General features: G+C 47.6%; 1 protein-coding gene across 15 annotated transcripts in view; it reads left to right on the top strand.

Annotated features, from left to right (window-relative positions):
• LOC138734267 (coiled-coil domain-containing protein 15-like) overlaps nucleotides 1-21,843 on the top strand; it is a 67,720-nt gene that overhangs the window by 27,066 nt on the left and 18,811 nt on the right. For 12 of the 15 annotated variants that reach the window (XR_011339545.1, XR_011339546.1, XM_069881870.1 and 9 more), the window contains exons 2-4: nucleotides 2,246-2,367; nucleotides 11,228-11,276; nucleotides 21,629-21,778. Coding sequence is in view for 12 of the 15 variants with exons in the window: in XM_069881870.1 (XP_069737971.1) it covers nucleotides 2,315-2,367; nucleotides 11,228-11,276; nucleotides 21,629-21,778 (252 nt within the window). In the remaining 3 variants the exon portion in view is untranslated. Of the gene's footprint in view, nucleotides 1-2,245; nucleotides 2,368-6,371; nucleotides 6,408-6,694; nucleotides 6,753-11,227; nucleotides 11,277-21,628; nucleotides 21,779-21,843 lie in introns of those variants that run through there. The other 3 variants (XM_069881872.1, XM_069881865.1, XM_069881864.1) reach the window with 3 other exon arrangements.

Raw genomic sequence — 21,843 nt, 5'->3', positions numbered from 1 at the left:
TTCCAACCTAAACAATTCTATGGTTCTCTGCTGTTCCCCTGCTCGCTCCCTGCACGCCTCAAGTTCTTCTCCATCCATATTCCCATTCCAGCGCCCTACAGCCACCACGGCTGCCTCCCTCTCCCTTCCTCTACCATCCATGAGCTAAAAAACTCCAAAATCGACCAATTTTCCCTTATTCTGCAGGAACTTCACCCGGCGTCTCCCACTGGTATCCACTGCGGCATCCCAGCTCGGCAGCAGAGGTCTTTTGCAGCTCCTAAATTTGTGCATGCAGCTTTGCAGGATATTAAGTAACATTCAATGATAATGAATGATATTTAATAAGATCTAGTAATGTTTCATACAATATAATACTATTTAATATGATTTAATATGATGTTAATTCGTGGTATTGTGGCCTGAGCGTCACCTGTGCCTTACGGAAGGCAGAAAGGCGAAGGAAGGATCGCGATCACCCCTGTGAGAGCAAAATAATTGGTGACCGAGGAGAAATATGGAAAATTAACATTAAAAAAAGATATACGTTAGCGAAAAATATATACATCATCGAAACATTAACTCTCAGCGTGAGGCGACTTCCATGGGAGTGGGGAGGGGGTCCCGCACCGCGGAAAGGTCCTGCTATAAGGAAAATAAAATGAAATGGAACTGTTTTATCTGCGATCGCGCTCTGTGATAACGATCCGGCCAGAGGTTGGCGAGGAAAAAAGCGTGTGTGGCTTTTAAATGAAAGTCACCTTCGCTCCTGAGGGCTGGAGCCGGGATTTGGGGTGGTTGATTGTTTTGCGGGGTTATTTTGTTATTTATTCAGGATATTTTATTATTTGAGGTGTTATTTTGTAATTTACACAGGATATTTTATTATTTTGGGTGGTATTTTGTTATTTACTCAGGGTATTTTATTATTTGGGGGGTTATTTTGTTATTTATTCAGGTTATTTTATTATTTGGGGGTATTTTGTTATTTATTCAGGTTATTTTATTATTTTGGGCAGTATTCTCTTATTGAATTTGGATCTTTTATTATTTGGGAGGTGATTTTGTCATTTATTTGGGACATTTTATTATTTTGGGGGTATTTTGTTATTTATTCAAGGTGTTTAAATATTTTGGAGGGTATTTTATTAATTGGGGGGTATTTTGTTACTTATTTGGGATATTTTATTATTTTGGAGGCTATTTTATTAATTTTTGGGGGGTATTTTATTATTTTGGGAGGTATTTTATGTTTGGGAGCATCCAACTCAGAGCTTGGGATGCTCACCGCGCCGTTGGTCGCCCTGTGCGCCCCGGCGGGATTGCAGACTCCAAGCAGGAAAGAAATTATAGGAAGAACCAGAATTCCTGAGGGGGTTTTCCCCCACAGCTGAGCTGAATTTTGGGGCAGATACTGCACGGATGGAGAATGGGAGCGAAGGGGGAAGGTGCTGGGGAGGCTTTTTGGGAGGAAAAGAGTTTTTGAAGGACTTTTTTTTTGTTGCAAAGCCCTGTTTTGGTATAAAACCCCTGTTTGAAGGCACTTTTTGGTGCAGATCCCGTTTTATAGGCTTTTTTGGATGCAAACCTCTGTTCAAATTCCTCTTTTTGGTGCAAACACTTTGTTGAAGGACTTTTTTGCTGCAAACCCCCGTTTAAAGAACTTTTTTTCCTGTTCCCTGTTTTGTTGCATTTCCCTGCCTGAATGGCTTTTTTGGATGCAAACCTGCAATTTAAAGATCTTTTTTGCTGCAAATTGCTGCCTAAATGGTGAGGTTTGGACTTTTTTTTGCTCCAAGCCCCCATCTGACTGGCTTTTTTGGGTATGAAGTCCCAATTTAAAGGATTTTTTTGGCTGCCCACTACTTTGGAGGAGCTGTTAGAGCAACATCAAGGTGGGATGAGGATGGGGACAGAGCCAGGATGCTTGTGCAGGAAACAGAGCTTATTTTGGGGGAAGAAGCAGGGGTTCTAGAAGCAAGCAAGGAACCCACTGCTGGCCGCTTGTGCAGGGTTTTGAATGAGAATTACCCTTTTTCTTTCCTTTTCAAAGCAAAGACCCCCAGATGCCATCCGTAATGCTCATTTATTCTCAGTGACTAGTGCAATAATACAGCCTTTGTCTAAAATAATGGTATTTCTTTGCAAATTGCCCCAAAACCCCCGTCTGTGGTGGAGAAATCCCTGTTACCTGATGGTGCTCCTCCAAGCTGTCCCGCCAGCAAAACCATCACATTTTTAAGCCTTGTTTTTGCTTTAATTTCAGCCTGGAGCAGAATATGGAAGAGCAAACCCGTCTTGGGCTGGGTAGCAGAGGAGCATCACCTGCATCCCCATGGGCAGCATCCACCTTTCCAACCCATTTTTGCAGCCGATAGCTTTGAACAGGTAGGAAAAGTATTTTTTTCCTGCTGGTTTTGGGACAAAAAATGAAGTTTTCTCCACTTTTCCCCCTCTTTTGCGTGCTGAGCGCTCGCCACCCTGCTGTCTATTTTTCCTCGCTGAGGTTCAGTTCTAATTATGTTGATTTTCTCCAGCCCACCCCCCTCCTGGCAAGCTTATTAGGGGGAATATTTTTATTTATTATCATTTCGCCCAACTCCCGCCAGCATTTCCAATTACTCTCGCCGCTTCCTTGTAATTGTCTTTCCGTAATGGCTGCGAAACAATTGCGCTAAATGAGGTGGCTCCGGCAAGATGAGGGTTTCACTTCATTAAAGGCTAATGGATTCCCAACTCCGGCTCTGGGCGAGAAAAAAAAAGGGGAGAGAAAAGATGTTTAAATAGCTTCTTTGATTTTACGGGATAACCTTCCTCAGGTTACAGGGGGTTGGCTCTGGGTTGGTGTTGGGTGGGTGGTAGGGACCAGGGTATTTGCAGCAGCACCGTGATGCACGTGGAGTGTCCCCGTATCCAAGCTAGAACCTTCCTGGGCTTTATTTGATTTTTTTACATGTGTTGTCCCTCTAAATTCCTGCTGGCTTGCAAAAGCTGGCATCCTTCCCTTTTCCTTTTGCTATATCTAATGATAGGCTCTATTTATGGCTATAAATATAATGTGTATATTTATATATTATAAAAATACATGATACCTAGTAATATAATAACGTTGCTGTATAATAATGTATTACTATAATATATAATGTATCTGTGATATAACGCTGCTGTAATAACATATTAGCATGACATACACATATTTATAATTAACTACATTACATAATTCTGTGTTATAGAAATATCTAGTGTTTGATATAAGGTTAGGCTGAGAGGGTTGGGGTTGTTCAGGCTGGAGAAGAGAAGGCCCCATAGGGACCTTGGAGCAGCTTCCAGTGCTGAAAGGGGCTCCAGAAAGCTGGAGGGAGGCTCGTGATCAGGGAGTGCAGGGATAGGATGAGGGGCAATGGCTTTAAATTGGGAGGGGGAAGATTTAGATTGGACGTTGGGAAGAAATTCTTCACACTGAGGACAGGGTGGCCCTGGCCCAGGTTGCCCAGAGCAGTGGTGGCTGCCCCATCCCTGGAGGGGTTCAAGGCCAGGTTGGATGGGGCTTGGGCCCCTGATCCAGTGGGAAGTGTCCCTGCCCACGGCAGAGAGTGGAACTGGATGGGCTTTAAGGTCCCTTCCAACTCAAAGCATGGCATGATTCCAAGATTCTGTCATTCCATAAGCAGTGTATCAATAAACAATGCTTGATAAATAGTGAGTCCGTATTCATAGAATCTTGGAATTCTACAATTCCACAGCTTTTGTGTAGCTCCCTTCAGGCACTGGAAGCTGCTTGAAGGCCTCCCCATAGCTTTCTCTTCTCCAGGCTGAACAACCTCAACTCTCTCAGCCTGTCCTCACAGGCTTTGGATCATCTCTGTGGTCTCCTCTGGACCTGTTCCAACAGCTCCATGTCCCTCTTATGCTGGGGACTCCAGAACTGGACACAGGACTCCAGGTGGGGTCTCACCAGAGCAGAGCAAAGCAGCGCAGAGCAGCAGAATCCCCTCCCCAACCCCACTGGCCATGCTTCTTGCGATGCAGCCCAGGACACAGGTGGTTTCTGGGCTGCAAGAGCACTTCATCCGCTCATGTGGAGCTTCTCATCCCCAATCACAGCTTCCCTGAGTAACCTGTTCCAGGGCCTCCCCACTGTCGTTGTGAAGAAATTCTTCCTTATGTCTAGTCCAAATCTGCCCCTCTCCAGTTTATGCCCCCAGTCCTATCGCTCTATGCATTTGTAAACAGAACCCCCCCAGTTTTCTTGTATCCCCTTCAGGTACTGGAAGGTCACTATAATGTCTCCTTGGAGCCTTGTCTTCTCCAGGCTGAGAACCCCAACTCTCTCAGCCTGTCCTTGCATGGGAGGTGCTCCAGCCCTCCAATCATCTTCATGGCCCCCGCTGCACCCATTCCAACAGCTCCCTCTCCATGCTGAGGATTCCAGAAGGGTACATAATACTCCAGATGAGGTCTTACAAGAGAGGAATAGAGGGGCAGAATCCCTTCTGTTGACCTGCTGCTCCCACTGCTGTGGCTGCAGCCTGGGACGTGGTTGGTTTCTGGGCTGAGCGCCTGTTGCTGCCTCATGTGGAGCTTCTCGTTCCCCAGCACCCCAAGTCCTTCTCCTCAGGGCTGCTCCCAATCACATTATCTCCCATCCTGTATTGAAATCGAGGATTTCCCTGACCCGGATGTAGGACCTTGCAGTTGGCCTTGCTGAACCTCATAAGGTTCGTGCAGCCCCACTTCTCCAGCCTGTCCAGGTGCCTCTGTATGCCATCCCATCCTTTATTATTATTATTATTATATAGTTATTATAATTATTATATAATCCTTATGTCCCTATATATTATATAGTGTAGGTTATTTATAATAGCAATACTCATACAGATATATGTAGCAATATCATTGATTTATTGCCATAAAATATCTGTTTCTGCTACCAGTATTATTGGCCCAGCAGCCAGGGGCAGAGGGAAAGCTTTTTGGTTTTTTCTTTGAAGCCTGAAGGCTTGCTGGATTTTCTCTCCTTAAACAGATACTATTTCAGCATTATTTTTATTTATAAAAACTTCTTTTCAATTTTTTTTCCAATTTTCCCCAACCTTCCTTTTTTTCCATTTTCCCCGTCCTTTCCCTTTCTTTTGCTGGATGCAGTTGTGGTCCAGGGGCTGGGCTGGAGGTGGGATCCATCCTGGTACCACGTGGAGTTGGAAGCTGAGACTCCGGGTTTTTTATTTGGAAAAAAAAAAAAAAAAAAGCGTTCACTCCCACTAGGACTTTATTTTTTTGGCTAAAAAAGACAAATTGGAACCCTTGGCCATAGCAGGATGCTCGGGGCCGAAGCGCCCCAACACAGACATCATTAGCACAGGAGTGAGGCTTCACAGCAAAGCAAAATCCGTCTGGGAACTGATGGAAAAAGCTTCCAAAATGGAAAATTTCCAGTTAAGGGAAATACTCAGAGCCAGAGGCACCACTTGAGTGAGCAGGAGTTTGGGTAGGTGTTGAAAAATGGGTAAAACTCAGGTTGAAATGGCCACATCACTTTGGTAAGCATCACGCCTGCTAGATCTGCAAAAAATAGCTATTTTTGGAAGCAAGGTACAAGGGACACCTCAAAATGGAGGGGAAAATGCTTTACTCTGGAGATTGCTCATCATAGAAATATGTGAATTATCGCCGTTGTGGTGGAGGGGAAAAAGCCAAAAACTAAAGAAAAGTAGGGATTTTTGAGAAAGGTACAGAAGTTTGATAAAGCAGATAAAACCCAGGAGTTGAAAGGGTTAATGCTACCAGAAGGTGGGATATTTGTACTGGATATGTATTGGGTATAGTGGGTACATTACATCTGTCCACTAGATCGTTATTATAACACTGGTCTTCTGCAATTAGGTGAGACCACACCTCAAATCCTCACTCCAAGAAGGACCTTGAGGGGCTGAAGCGCATCCGGAGAAGGGAATGGAGCTGGGGAAGGGTCTGGAGAACAAGGGTTGTGAGGAGAAGCCGAGGGAACTGGGGCTGTTGAGAAGTGGAGGCTGAGGGGAGACCTTGTCGCTCTCTGAAGCTCCTGAAAGGAGATTGTGGTGAGGTGGGTGCTGGGCTCTTCTCCCGAGTGATGGGTGATAGGACGAGAGGAAACGGCCTCAGGTTGCACCAGGGCAGGTTTAGGTTGGACAGCAGGAAAAACACCTTCACTGAAAGGGCTCTCAGACCGTGGTGGCATCCCCATCCCTGGAGGGGTTTGAAGGCCAGGCATATGAGGTGCTCAGGGATACAATTTAGCAGTGGACCTGGATGGTTGGACTCAATGATCTCAAAGGTCTCAAGAACATTTCTCTTTTTACAGATCTGACTGACCTTCTAGCAAGGTGTGTGCAGTGGGATCTTTCCTAGAAAAATGGCATTTTTAAGGCATGCAGCCTTCTGAAACGCATGTAGGTGCCAAACAGCTTTGCAAAACTGGGGAACTTATGATGACACTGTTTCTGGGGGAACCTTAGATTGGCTTTATCTGACCTGAACTGTGATTTTAGATTTAGAAAGCAGAAAAACCTCTAAAATTGGGATGGCAAAATTTTGGGTGATGGCAAGGGTGGCACTTTGCGCTGGATGATGCTCAAGCATCCAAGATGTGTGCAAATTCAGGCTCATCTCTGCAAAAATCTCTCCCTTTGATAGATTTTGGTGGAGGTCATACACCCAGCAGAGGGGAAAGCCACGACCAACACCTGGCTGCGATGATGTGCAGCCGTTTGCATCCTCACCTCACATCCAGCGTGGTTCGGCTTCTGATTTGGGGCAAAATCCTGCATGTTTTGTGAAGGCGGCTGCCAGCTGCTGCTGCAGAGCTCCATTAACCCTGCGCTGGGATGACACCAGACCTTCACTTCGTTAAGTTGATGGCTCTTGCTAATTTTTGCCCTGTCCTATTGGGGCGCTTCGCTATTCAGCAGCCAGCCAGGACAGACGCCTTCATCCCTGTTTTGCAAGCATCCTCCTCATCCTATTTAACATCTCTGCTTGGGGCTCGCGCTCCTCCCTGTTTCATCCCTTCTTGTTTCCAAGGAATTTAAGAGAGTTTTTCCTTCCCTGGGAACACAAACACCAGTTTGATTGGCAAATTGATTTGGGATATTATTATTAGGGATTATTTTGATGCGGAGCACAAAGCAGCCCTGATGGGATGAGGATGCTGCAACCCAATGAGCCAAAATCCTTCATTATTGCAGACCTGACCTTGCTGGGCTGAGCAACCAGACGGCCAGGGATGCTCACCTCCCCCCAAAAAAACAGGGCAGACTTGGCACAGGGGCTTCTGATGAAGCCAGTGCTCCCCAGCCTTGATTAGGCACCCGTCATTAAGCACAGAGCTCGTATAACTGCACGTCCAAAACTCCCTGGCTCCAGATCGCAGCTTTTCGGCGCTCAAATGCATGGGAAAAAAAAGCGCCTGGTCTGGTTGCAGAGCATCACATCTCATCATACCGCAGCTACAGCCTTATTAGAATAATTATAAAACCATTTTGCAATTAATATTTTTATAGGATGCAACATTGAACATGGCTTTAGTGACACCTGGGGCTTAATTTATCTTCATCTTGGGGCAGAAAATTGTTGTAAAGTGACTTCATTGGCTTCAAAGCTCAGCAGAGGAATTATTTTCTGTCCTGTTTGCAAACTGGGTGTCATCTGGGTGTGGGGTTTGGGACCATTTTCCCCTCCAGCTGTTGCATTGCTATTAGATTTACAGGGAAAACACCGTATTTTGCAGCTTTCTCTGTCCTGGAGTTACTTCTGGGGTTATATCTAGCCCAGGAAGTGATGAAAAATCTGCTGTTTCTGAGAAAAAGAATTAATTTTTAAAAAAATACAGAGTTAAAAAAGCAGTTAATTGAATTTAAAATAACAAGTATTAATTTTTTTGGAGGGTGGGTAAAGGACGTGGCTGGACTGAATTACTCAGCCATGCAAATAGTGGGTTACCAATACAAACGGGTGTCAAAAGCCCCCACAAACCTCCCCAAAACCCTGGACGTTGAGCTTTTCTAATGAGCTCGGGAACTAAAGGCTGGGTTTTGGGGAGCAAGTGAGGATAACAAGCTCTTGGGACACATTTGGGCTTGCTAGAAGCCTCTGATAAAAGCTGAATCCCTCAACGAGGAGCATCAGTAATGAAGAGCCAAACCCTGATTTTGAGGTAGGAATTATTAGTGTGTGTTTTGCAAGGCATTTGGGGTAAAAAACACCGTTTGACCAAAACTGAGCCAGCAATGTGTGCTCACAGCCCAGAAAGCCAAACCGTGTCCTGGGCTGCGTCCAAACCAGTGGAACCGGCAGGGTGAGGGAGGGAGTTCTGCCCCTCTGCTCTGCTCTGGTGAGACCCAACCTGGAGCCTGGGGTCCAGTGCTGGAGTCCTCAGCACAGGACGGACATGCAGCTGTTGGAGCGAGTCCAGAGGAGGCCATGGAGATGATCCAAAGGCTGGAGAACCTCCTGTATGAGACCAGCCTGAGAGAGATGGGGTTGTTCAGTCTACAGAAGAGAAGAGAAGGCTTCTGGGAGACCTGAGAGCAACTTCCAGTGCTGAAAGGGGCTCCAGGAAAGCTGAGGAGGGGCTCTTGGTCAGGGAGTGCAGAGATACAATGATGGGAACGGTTTTGAACTGAAAGAGGGGAGATTTAGATTGCACATTAGGAAGAAATTCTTCACACTGAGGGTGGGGAGGCCCTGGCCCAGGTTGCCCAGAGCAGGGGTGGCTGCCCCACCCCTGGAGGGGTTCAAGGCCAGGTTGGATGGGGCTTGGAGCCCCTGATCCAGTGGGAGGTGTCCCTGCCCATGGCAGCGGTGGAACTGGATGGGCTTTAAGGTCCCTTCCAGCCCAAACCATTCCATGATTCTATAAAATCTCGCCAGGTTCATGCGCCGGGGCTGTGTGATGAGTTCAACAGTGGCAGCAAATGACTTGTTGCTGACAAAACATGTGCCAGCAAGGAACAGCCTGTGGGGTTTTGAGTAGAGCTGACTCACAGTCGTGCCTGCACCACGCAGGCAGCATGATGCAGATATCCCGAGGCTGCCTTAGCTCTGGAGCCACGAGCAGGAGGGATCTTTTGGGACCTGAGCTGTTCCAGAAAGCATCTCTGTTTTTCCCAGCTAGTTCAGTCAGGTTAATAAACCCCCATCACTGCCTCGCCAGAGGGGCTGTGGAGCGGCATGGAGCCTTGATGGGCTACTGGCAGCTGGAGGAGATGAAAAAAGTTGCATTTTTATTAAAGTTGGATCAAAATGGAGAGTCACCAAGCTTTGCTTTTAGCCAGTGTCCTTGCTTTGGTCTTAGCCAGCGTCTTCACTTTGTGTTTAGCTTGTGGACTTGGTTCAAGGCCAGCCAGCACTGCTGGTTTGATGTCAGCTCACGTCTGTGAGTTGGTCCTAGACAGCATCTTCGCCTTAGTCCGACCCACCATCTTTGGCTCGATTTTAGCTATGGTCCTTGGTTCAGTCCCAGCCAGCATCCTTGCATTGATCTGACCCAGCATCCTTAGTTTGGTTTTAGTTAGCATCCTCTGTTTGATTTTGACCAGCATCCTTAGTTGAATCCCAGCCAGCGTTGTTGGTTTGCTTCTAGCTTGCATCAGTTCTAGCCATAATTTTCAGTTTGCTCCTAGGTACTGTCCTAAGCCAGTGTCCTCGCTTTGACCCTTGTGAGCATCTTTGGTTTGTATGTAGCCAGCAGCCTTGGTTAGATAAGTGCCAGCACCCATGGCTTGATTCTAGTGTCCTGAACTTAATTCTGCCCAGCATCCTTGCTTTGATCCTACCCAGCATCCTTGCTTTGATTTTAGCTGGTGGCCTTGGTACAGTTCTACACAGCGTCTTTTCTTCAGCTTGAACCAACAAGTTTGAATTTATCTGCCATCCTTGCTTTGATCGTCTCCAACATCCTTGGTTTGATCCTAGCCAACATCTTCGGTTTGATGTTCTCCAGCATCCTTGGTTTGATCCTAGCCAACATCTCTGGTTTGGTCCTCTCCAGCATGCTTGATCTGATCCTAGTCAGTCCTCATGCTTCAATTGTAAACCTTGCTTTGCTCCTAGCCGGCATCTCCACCAGCATCCTCAGTTTAAATGTAACATATTTTCCAACTTATACAGGTAAATATATATATAGAAATACGCTTCCGATGGCTATGATGGGGCTGGCTCATCCCACTGCTCTTAGCTTCCTCTGAGCTGCTCCAGCCTAGACTAAGTCTTTGCAAAAACCAGACCCTTGCCCTCCCCGATCCACCACGTGTGGCATCTTGCTGCTTTTATCTACTTCTGGCTGGATATTTTAGCATTCGCTGATGCAAAAGTGAAGTGCAGGGGGGTTGTGCTTCGTAAAAGACTCAATCTACGTCTGGATTTTCTCGAGCATAGGGTGAAGAGCTGAATGTAGGAGGTCTTATGCCCCATTCCCCGTTTTTTTCAGCAGTTTTTCACAGTGGAACATCCTGGCTGTGTGAGTGATGCAGGGTGGCAGATCCCCGGCTGGTGTTGATGTGGGGGGGATGTGGTCATGTGTGCGGTCAGACCTGATCAGATTCAAGCCAAGTGTTTACTTTTCTTCCCATAATGAGAGTAAAAAAACAAACAGAGCAAAATAATTGCCAACAAGCTGTGTTTTGCCCAGGTGAATGAGAAAATGGGATGAAGCCTTCCAGTTCTGAAAGGGACTGCAGGAAAGCTGGGGAGGGGCTCTCGACCAGGGCGGGCAGGGACAAGATGAGGGGAACCGTTTTCAGCTGGAAGAGGGGAGATTGAGATGAGATCTTAGGGAGAAATGTTTTTGTGTGAGGATGGGGACACCCTGGCCCAGGTTGCCCAGAGCAGTGGTGGCTGCCCCATCCCTGGAGGGGTTCAAGGCCAGGTTGGATGGAGCGTGGAACCCCTGATCCAGTGGGAGGTTCCAGAGGGTGGATCTGGATGGGCTTTAAGGTCCCTTCCAACCCAAACCATTCCATGATTTTGTGATTGTCTGAGCATCACCAACGCTGAGCCAGAGCTGCCACACTTCATCATTTAACTTGACATTCAAGCTGCGCTGTGCAAAAAGCCTTTTTCTCCCTATTTTGAAGGGGTTTCAGCACGGGGATGCAGGCACCTTGCTGCTCCCGCATCCCTCGAAAGCTGCAGCAGCCGGTTGCGTACACTGGTTGTAAAGATAATTAAGTTGCATTTCTGCACGTTGTTTACTGTTCCTCTGAACCAACAGTTCCCCGGAGACTTCATCTCAGGGTTGGTTTTTCTTTGCAAACCTCCTTGTGAGTACATTCTTCATTATGCTTTGCTAACAATTTTAATTTTACTATTATTAAACCATCCCAGACGCTGCCTTATTATGTGCCTGGGAGCTGAAATTCCTGAATTGGGGGGGGGAACGACTCACATCTGGGCTTGTTCTGCAGATGTTTGGTCTGCTTTATGAAAGAGCAGACGTTAAAGCCCGATGTCAAAATGGTTTTGCCCCAGGATGGGTTTGCACAGGTTGGTGTGGGAACGGCCGTGGCACAAAGTGGAACCAAAAACTTGTTTCATCCTGTGCAGGAGCCAAATGGGAAAAGATCTTATCTTGGCTTGGCCTTTTGGGAAGAAAAAAGTGATAATTTTTGCCCTGGAAGAAAAGAATAATTGAAAAAAAATTAACTGGAAGGAAGAGCACCCATACCGTGATGAGGCAGAGCCTGGAATTCTGCCCTTCAGACACTGTTTTGCTCTTTTATTCTATTGTGGGAGTAAAAAAGTTACCCCAGACACCTGGGAGCATTGCTCTGGGACCTGGCGAGGTGCATGTGCAGAAACCCATCAGGATTTTACTGCGAAGGCTCCTGGGCATGTGCATGCACTTGCATGCGCGTGACTGCAAGTGCATGTTTGCATGTGTGAGTTCGTGCTCACATGTGCATTTGTGTGTGTGCATGTCCGTGTGTGCGGGTTTGTGTGTGTGCCTGCATGTTGAGGTTGTTCAGCCTGGAGAAGAGGAGGATCTGGGGACACCTTAGAGCAGCTTCCAGTATGTAAAGGGGATGCAGGAAAGCTGGGGAGGGTCTCTTGATCAGGGAGGGCAGGGAGAGGACAAGGGGAATGGTTTTGAGCTGGAAGAAGGGAGATTAAGATGAGATCTTGGGGAGAAATGTTTTACTGTGAGGGTGGGGAGGGCCTGGCCCAGGTTGCCCAGAGCAGGGGTGGCTGCCCCATCCCTGGAGGTGTTCAAGGCCAGGCTGGATGGGGCTTGGAGCCCCTGATCCAGCGGGAGGTGTCCATGCAAGTGTTGGAACTGGATGGGCTTTGAGGTCCCTTCCAACCCAACTCATGCCGTGATTCTAGGAGTCTGTGTTTGCAGATGCATGTTTGGAAGTGCTTGCTTGCATGCACCTTTGCATTTGCGTACCTGCACATGCGTGCACACCCATATTTACCTCAGTGCAGAAGCACACACGTGCACAAAGGTCCTCAATGCAAAATAACCATGTTTTCTGCGCACAAAGCCACACACACTAGCCTCGGGAGGCAGGGATGCGTTCCCAGTGAGCATCACATGCAGATTCAGCCCCCCTGATTTACACCCCCTCAATAACTTTCTTTTCTTCCCATTATCTCTAACCCATCTACTCCGGGAAGTTTAATTTCTTCTTGCTAGTAATCACCATTAAATAGAAATTGTCTTTTTCTGTGTAAACACATCATTAGTGAAGCTGGTTTCTGCAGGGTCCAGATTTCATTTTTATTAAAATGAAACATTTTTCGGCTCCTTACTGTGTCCGGAGATGAAGAGGATAATTTTAACCCGTTGGGTTGGCCACAGATAATTGTGCCGGTGTTTGATTGGGGCGATTAAGGAAATATCCTCTTTCCATGCAGGAGAATTTACATTTCCCCCCCTTACTTCTCTGAAGTGGACTCGTGCTTTCCTCCCCAGCCAGTTTTAATGAGCGTTATCAATCCTAATGAATGTATTTTCATCTTCACTTTATTGGCTTGGATTTTATTAAGGAAGGGGTAAAAAAGGCATATGAGGAAAAACTCAGGGTGGGGAAAGGCACCTGATTTTGTCTGCAAGGATGATGGTCAATAAGGAAAATCCCCCCTTTTTTTTCCATCAGGAGCATCTGAACTATTTTAGAGCACTGAAAACATCCTTGGAGCGAGGCAGTGGGGTTTGCTGAGGGGAAAGAGAAGTGGGTTTGGTGCCAGGGGTTGCAAACTACTGAGGTTTTCCTCTTGTGCAAGAGCTGTCTTTTCCCAAAAGCAGCTCTTTCCCCTCTATCCCACAGGAGCCTCCTGGGTCCTTGCATGCTGCCTCCGTCTCTCATCAGGTGGTGCTGGGAAAAGACCCTTTCACCCTCTAAGCGCCCCAGAAAAATAATGAAGCTCATGTATATATAAATACACCTATATGACATATATTAAAATACATAATATACATAATATATTCTGTATTATACCCATTATAGTATATATATACCCACATACAGGGATATTCCATCCTCTTTATTGCTATCATTTCATATCACGTTAATTTGCATCACATCACATCACATCATATCATATCATGACCTGCCATGCTATATGTAGAATCACAGAATCATGGAATGACAGAATGGTTTGAGTTGGAAGGGACCTCAAAGCCCATCTAGTTCCAGCCCTGCCGTGGGATGGATCAAGTTGCTCCAAGCCCCATCCGACCTGTCCTTGAACACCTTCAGGGATGGGGCAGCCACCACTGCTCTGGGCAACCTGGGCCAGTGTCTCCCCACCCTCAGTGTGGAGAATTTCTTCATAATGTCCAATCTAAACCTTTCCCCTCTCCAATTTAAAGCTGTTCCCCCTCATCCTGTCACTCTAGGCCCTTATAAGAAGCCCCTCCCCAGCTTTTCTGGACCCCTTTTCCATGCTGGAAGCAGCTCTAATATCACCTTGGAGCCTTCTCTTCTCCAGGCTGAACAACCCCAACTCTCTCAGCCTGTCCTCATAGCAGAGGTGCTCCAGCCCTTGGATCATCTCCATGGCCTCCTCTGGACCTGTTCCAACAGTTCCATCTCCTCCTTCTTATGTTGGGGATTCCAGAACTACAACATAACATAATGTAACATAACATAACACAACACAACAGAAGAATTTATGATATATTGGAATAATACAGAATACATTATGCGTATTATCTTATAGGGGAAAAATAGACAGTAAAATATTCATTTTTCCTATATGTCATGTCATGTCATGTCGTGTCGTGTCGTGTCGTGTCATGTCACGTCATATCATATCAAGTCATGTCATATCATACCACACCACGCCATCATACATGGCATTAGTATATAATATATTATTAGAATAATAACTAATAGACTATATAAATATAACTAAATAGTGTCTCTCTCTATATATACGGGAATTAGATGATGTTGTGGCCTCTCCCCTCGCTCTCTGTCATACCCAGACCTTGAATTTTCTGGCTGCATCACTACAAAGAAGACAAATTAACTCTGGCTGTACCACGTACCGCATCCAATCCATTCACCACACTCGCTTTGGTTTCAGCAGCAGGATTTTCCCTTCCTGTGACACCAGGAAAATCATATTCTTAGACACAGAGAAGTAAAAGATTGTCCCCAAATCCAGCTCTCAGCTTCCCCAAACTGCAGAATCACTGCCGGTGTGGGGCCCCGGGCGCAGCCTCTCTCCCTGCCCCGTACCCGCAGCAGATCTTCTCTGGCGCTGCCGGGCGGTGCTGTTTGCACAAACCCACTGGGGGACAGCGAGGGATTGTGGGGCGACGCGAAAGGGGCTTGAGGAAGCTGATTTCAACCTTTTTGACCCCAAACTGCTCTGATGAGCTTGCTTTTTTTTGCTTTTCCTTGCTTTTTTTGCTTTCTTATTTAGCTTTTCCTTGACTTTTCTTTAATTTTCCTTCCTTTTTTTCCTTGCTTTTCTTTGGCTTTTCCTTGTTTCCCTTGGTTTATCGGTTCTCTCTTGAGATCCCACCTGGGGCCCTATGCCCAGTTCTGGAATCCCAAACTTAAGAAGGAACTGCTGGAACGGGTCTGGAGACGGAAACGGGGGTAATCCAGGGGCTGGAGAACCTCTGCTATGAGGACAGGCTGGGAGAGTTGGGGTTGTTCATCCTGGAGAAGGCAAAGCTCTGGAGAGACCTTAGAGCAGCTTCCAATAATGAAAGGGGCTCCAGAAAAGCTGAGGAGGGGATCTAGATCAGAGATCCAGTGGGAGGTGTCCCTGCCCATGGCAGGTGTGGAACAGGATGGGCTTTGAGGTCCCTTCCAACCCAAACCATTCCATGAGTCTATGATTCTGTGATTGGTTAGTTTTTTTTGGCAGAGCCATGCAGGTGGCCAGGCCTCACGTCCTGGCTAGGAATTTGGGTGAAAATCACTCTTTGTTGGCACAGAGGCTTGTTTCTTCCCCAAATAAGGTTTTTTTTTGATGGGGGGATGTTGCTGCAAAAGGAAAGAACCTCTTGGTTAAGTAAATCCTTGCTCTTTCTTCTGCGTGTGACGTAGCATCCCACTAAGATCTGGAAATAACCCAAAACAGAGCTTTTTCCCCTCAAAATGCAGTGGGATCATGGCCTGTTTGCTTAAGGGAAATTAAATTAGGCAGAATCCCCCCCTAGTTTAGGAAAAAGAACACTGGGAACAGTCATTTGTGCACACAACAGGGCAGTGCTGACCCTCACACCTGGGATTTCAAAAGTACCAGGCTGAGTTTTGCAGGAAGCTTAACATGAGCGATGGAGGCAGTGGAAAGGGTGCAGAGCTCCCAGGGGAAGGGCTGGGGCGATGGAGAGTTGCAGAAGTGCAAAAAAAAACCCCCAAACCCAAACATGCCTCACACTGCAAAGTTGAAGAGGGAAGCAAAATGAGATTTCATTGCAGAGCTGCAAAAAATGCAAATACACATCATATGGGAAAGGTGGAAAACTGTGAAACCATGTTGGATCCGAGAGTTGTCTAAAGCTGCAGGCACAGAACTGGGAACTGGGAACCTGCAGGAGCTGCTCTGAGAACCTACAGGCCCTGCTTTTCATCCCATCGCAATCCCTTCCTACTTTCAGTCTCAGGTCCTGGTGTAAAGTTGATTTATTGCTGTCACCAGCAAATTAGTTCCAGTAACTCCGTGTTTTGCTGCCGCGAGGAATTCCCTCTCCTGTGTTGCCTTGAACTCCGGCTCAGTGCTGGGAATGTCTCTGGGGTGAGGGATTTCCCTTGCTCCCTTTCCATTCCAAACCCTTTCATCACCGCTCGTAGTTTCCCCCCTGCCTCTCCCCTCAATGCCACCCCATATTTGTCGCTTATTATGACGTGAAAAATCACCGTTGTCCTCTGTGCATGGTTTTCCCTGCTCGGGCTGAGCAGTTCCACAGCCACTGACTCCTAAAGCTGCTTTAAGCCTGGTCAAAGCCCTTGATGCTGCTCTGGCCGAGCCCTGTTAGTGCTGAGGCCCTATTTGTACAATTGAATATTTGTTAATTGATGTCAGTTTTGTTTGAGGAAATCAAATGAAGCCTTGTGAGTGCTTTTCTGGATGAAAGTCAGAAGTTTCTCTTCTGTTTTGCTTAGGAATATGATTCAGTTGTGGACAGGAATGGTTGGACTTGATGATCTTGAAGGTCTTTTCCAGCCTAGGGAGTCTGTGATTCTGTCTCTTGGCCCTAGGGGCTGAGCTCCTTGCCCGGACACTGGGATGCGTCCTGGAGCTGGTGCTGAGCGCTGGCTCTGAGGCCAGATGGTGACAGGATCCCTCAGTTTGGGATTAATCCTTATTATTAATTTGAAGCTCTTGAGGTCCAACAAGGCCAAGGGCCAAGGTCCTCCACCTGGGTTGGGACAATCAGGTTTTCATTGCCGAACCCCTAGCCCCACCAAAATGTAGATGCCAAAACTTGTGTTTCAGAACAGGAATAATTAGTGCTGGGTTCAATTCTGGTCTTTTCAAGCTTGGGAGTTTATGTTCCTAAGGCAACCAGTAGTTTTATTCTCTTCGATTGGCATTATACACAATGGAGTCAAAGGGAAATCTCTTCCCTCCCAAGTCCCGCGAAGGTGTTGGGGTCATAGAATCACTTGGATGGAAAAGACCTTGAGATCATCGATTCCAGCTGTCCCTGTCCTCTAGTGAATCATCTCTGAGTACCTTGTCTGCCCAGCTTTTAAATCCTCCAGGGAGACACTCCACCGCCTCCCTGGGCAGCCTCTGCCAGAGCCCGAGAACCCTTTTGGTGAAGAAATATTTCCTGTTGTCCAACCAGGTGTCAAGTTGCCCTGGGGCAACTTGAGGCCATTAGCTCTCATCTTGTCCCTTATCACTTGGGAGAAGAGACCAGCACCCACCTCACCACAACCTCCTTTCAGGGAGTTGTAGACAGTGATAAGATCTCCCCCACCTTACTGCATATATATTAATTGTTTTTAGTATTAAGTTTTTTGCCATGGTGGGATTTTTTTGCCATGATGGGCCTTGCTGGCAACACCTGGCTCCTGCCCACTGGTGAAGGCACTGAATTAAGCACAAATTAAAGATTATTATGGTGTATTTTTTTCTCTTGCCTGGCTCAAACAATGCTGTTGGCATAGAAACAGCCTTTGTGGAAAGGTCACCTGCGAGGAGGAGGGTTTGGCTATAATTCAAGGAGATTATAGGGGATTAGGGTGCATTTATAGATATATTTTATAGAGAGAGGGAGTGCGCGGATCCTGGCATCCCTGTATATGTGCATACACACTGCTGTGTGCATGCATACCCAGATATATATGTATTTTTTTAAGGAAATATGGTGAAGGAGCAATATCCAGGGTTGCAGAATTACAAAGTCTATGATAAAGGTTTTATTTTCTTCCCATTTTTTTCCCCATTCTCCACCTCCCTGCCACGCGTGCTGGGGTGATATCAGAGCAGAGCGCTTCTCCTCTGTGTTTTTTGCTTGGCTTTAATTAAACCTCAGGCAGAGCTGGCAAAATGTGGCAAGGCGAGATAATTGCACTTATTCCCCGCGCGGGGCTGGAGACCAGGCTTGGGGAAAAAAGACAAAAAAAACAAAGAGAGAATTTTGGGGGTGATGCAGAGGTGGCGAGGGTGTCCAAACCCAGGATGCTGGAGCTTTGGGATGGAAAACTTGCCTTACAGACCAGCAGTGGCTCCAAAAGCACTGGTTTGCATCCTGTTCTGTAATGCTGCAGTTTTACATCTGCTGCTGGAACCAGAAAAACGAGTGAAAATTATATTTTTAAGCAGCAACCAGCCTGGGTCCCGTCCCTCATCTTTCTCCTGGTGGGATGCAGTGAGAGAGAAGCTGTGGAAATATGGGAATCCCAGCAGGGTGAAGGAGGGGATTCTGCCCCTCTGCTCTGCTCTGGGGAGAGGCCACCTGGAGCTCTGCATCGAGTTCTGGAGTCGTCAGCACAGGGAGGACATGGAGCTGTTGGAGTGAGTCCAGAGGAGGCCACGGAGATGATCTGAGGGCTGGAGAACCTCCTGTACGTGGCCAGGCTGAGAGAGTTGGGGTTGTTCAGGCTGGAGAAGAGAAGTCCCCACAGAGACCTTGGAGCAGCTTCCAGTGCTGAAAGGGGCTCCAGAAAGCTGGAGAGGGGCTCTTGATCAGGGAGTGCAGGGATAGGATGAGGGGCAATGGCTTTAAATTGGGAGGAGGAAGATTTAGATTGGACGTTGGGAAGAAATTCTTCACAATGAGGACAGTGAGGCCCTGGCCCAGGTTTCCCAGAGCAGTGGTGGCTGCCCCATCCCTGGAGGGGTTCAAGGCCAGGTTGGATGGGGCTTGGAGCCCCTGATCCAGTGGGAGGTGTCCCTGCCCATGGCAGGGGTGGAACTGGATGGGCTTTAAGGTCCCTTCCAACCCAAACATTCCACGACTCTGTGATTTTCAGTGAATTCCTAGATGCTGCCTCTCAGCACAGCTAAAATTTAGCAGGTTTGTGCCCCTCTCAGTGAGTTGTTTGTTGCTGTTCCCGTGTGCCCCTTGGTTTGTTGGTGCTGGGTTTGGACTTCTGCACTGTAGCTCGGTTTGAGGTGCCCATGCTGAACCTGGGTGCCCGGTTCCCCCCAGGCATCGATGCTGTGCTTTGCCTTCCCATTCATCCGTGAAGGGTGTCAGGGAGCTGGGAATTTGTTCCATGTTGCTGATTTAAAAAAAAAACCAAAGTTGAAAGTTTCAGGGTCTGGAGCCAATCTCTGCTGTGCCCCATTAGAAACACTTAAAAACTCTTATCGGTGCTTATCTTGGGGATTTCTGCTTTGAGGATTATTATAGGAGGACTAAAAGTGCGTTAGATACAGGATGATGAGTTCAGTCCCCTGTAATTAATGTCTTAATGTTACAGAAGCTCCTGCCCTTCGGAGATGATTTATTTCCATATTGTAATTTAAATCCTAAAGGTTGAGATAATACATGGAAATGAATCATCTCCATATTCCACGCAACATCCATCTCTGCACTGTGGAACTTCTAGGGAAGCCAAAGTCTTCTTGACTGCTCGGGGGGACCTGGGTGCTCCCAGTTCTCCCCCGCAGCACGGGAGCTCTCGGGTGTAGCTGAAGGTGTGCAGAGTCATTGCAGCATGTTTAATATCTTTTTATACATCAGCAGATGGTATTAAGGCTACAGGGAGACCGTAAAGCAGCTTCCAGTACTGAAAGAGTCTCCAGGAAAGCTGTAGAAGGGCTTTTTGTTAGGGCCTGGAGTGACAGGATGAGGGGTTGTGGCTTTAAATTGGAATGGGGGAAGATTTAGATTGGACATTAGGCAGGAATTCTTCACACTGAGGGGGGAGGCCCTGGCCCAGGCTGCCCAGAGCAGTGGTGGCTGCTCCATCCCTGGAGGGTTCAAGGCCAGGTTGGATGGGGCTTGGAGCCCCTGATCCAGTGGGCAGTGTCTCTGCCCATGGCAGGGGGTGGGACTGGATGGGCTTTGAGGTCCCTTCCAACCCAAACCGTTCTATGAGTCAATGATTCATATCTCTTCCATTGGAACTGCTGGTAAGACAGATGCCAGGGAGAGAAGCAAGTTGCCTGTGGCGCCGTTTCATAGACTCATAGAATAACCCGGTTGGAAGAGACCCACCGGATCATCGAGTCCAACCGTTCCTATCAAACACTAAACCATGTCCCTTAGCACCTCATCCAGCCGTGCCTTAAACACCTCCAGGGAAGGTGACTCAACCCCCTCCCTGGGCAGCCTCTGCCAGTGCCCAATGACCCTTTCTGTGAAAAATTTTTTCCTAATGTCCAGCCTAAACCTCCCCTGGCAGAGCTTGTGGCCATTCCCTCTTGTCCTGTCCCCTGTCACTTGGGAGAAGAGGTTATCACCCTCCCCTCCACAACCGCCTTTCAGGTAGTTGTGGAGAGCAATGAGGTCTCCCCTCAGCCTCCTCTTCTCCAGGCTAAACACCCCCAGCTCTCTCAGCCGCTCCTCAGAAGGCCTGTTCTCCAGCCCCTTCACCAGCTTCGTTTCGTGCTGCTCTGTCTTGGTTTCAGTGTTAACAGTGCTGGTTTCTCCCCACCTTCTGCTTTTGGGTGATTGTACTGCCCTGGCTTTGCTGCTGGTGGTGTTCCTGGCATTCAGCGGGATGCAGGAAGCATCCGACTCAGCATTTGCTAAGTTGATTTTTCAGACTTGCTCCTTTCCTCTCCCCTCACTGTGGTAAGAGCAGGAGAGCAATACTGGTTTGCTTTACGCTGTCGTAGTAGCAGCAGAACTGCCTGCAAAGGCTTCAAAGTGAGAACTGTACAAGACTCTGATTTTTTTTTTTTTCCTAATCTTCAGATAAAAACATTCTTGGAGCAGCTACATGCTCTGTAAACTTCTGCCCTGATACACATCCAGCCTTGCGGAGCATTAATGGGATCAGAGTCTGGGCTTTGGGTGTTTCATAGAATTATGGAATTGTTTGAGTTGGAAGGAACCTAGAAGTCCATGCAGTTCCACCTTGCCGTGAGCAGGGACATAGCTCCCACTGGATGTGGTTGCTCCAAGCCCCATCCATCCTGGCCTTGAGCACCTCCAGGGAGGGGGCAGCCACCACTGCTCTGGGCAACCTGCACCAGGGCCTCCCCAGCCTCACAGCAAAACATTTCTTCCTAGAATCTCATCTCAATCTCCCCTCTGTCAGCTCAAAACCGTTCTCCTCATCCTATCCCTGCACTCCCTGATCCAGAGCCCCTCCCCAGCTTTCCTGGAGCCCCTTTCAGGACTGGAAGCTGCTCTAGGGTCCCCCTAGTGCCTTCTCTTCTCCAGGCTGAACAACCCCAACTCAGCATTTGATTTGAGCATCCTTTTGTGGCAGCAAGAGCTGGGAGCTGCTGTGTGAGGCTGCCTCCTTTTTTTCCTTCGGTGTGCATTGCAGCATGTTAAAGGAGGAGGTGTGCACGCTGTATCTGGCTGGCTAGGTTCGATCCAAGCTCATAATAACTCCAAGACATTATCCAAGCTGTTTCTGCATAGATTTTGAAATGAAACATGGTGAAGTTTGCTCTGGGTGCTGGTTGCCTGGCTTGTAGATGCAGGTGTGGGAAGGGAAGATAGAATACAAGCTGCTGTAATGATGCTGTGTAGCAGAAATCTTGTGAAGACTGCTTTCACCTCTTGCAGGATTCAGCGTCTCGGGTGGAGGCAGAGCTGAAGGAGCAGCAGCGGGAGAAGGCAGCCAGCCTGAGGCGTTTCCAGGGGGAGGTGAAGCAGCGGGTAAACCAGCAGGTCAGGATGCGAAGAAAGCAGCAGCTGCAGAAATCCTATGAAGCGGTAAGCAGATCTTTGGCCCTGCCTCACGCGGAGTCTTGGAGGAGAAACTCCTCTGAAACCAGTGT

Source organism: Phaenicophaeus curvirostris, unplaced genomic scaffold, assembly GCF_032191515.1.
Source record: "Phaenicophaeus curvirostris isolate KB17595 unplaced genomic scaffold, BPBGC_Pcur_1.0 scaffold_69, whole genome shotgun sequence".
NCBI classification, from domain to species: Eukaryota; Metazoa; Chordata; class Aves; order Cuculiformes; family Cuculidae; genus Phaenicophaeus; species Phaenicophaeus curvirostris.
The sequence above is the reverse complement of the archived record's forward strand: the minus strand, read 5'-3'. Positions and strand labels throughout refer to the sequence as shown.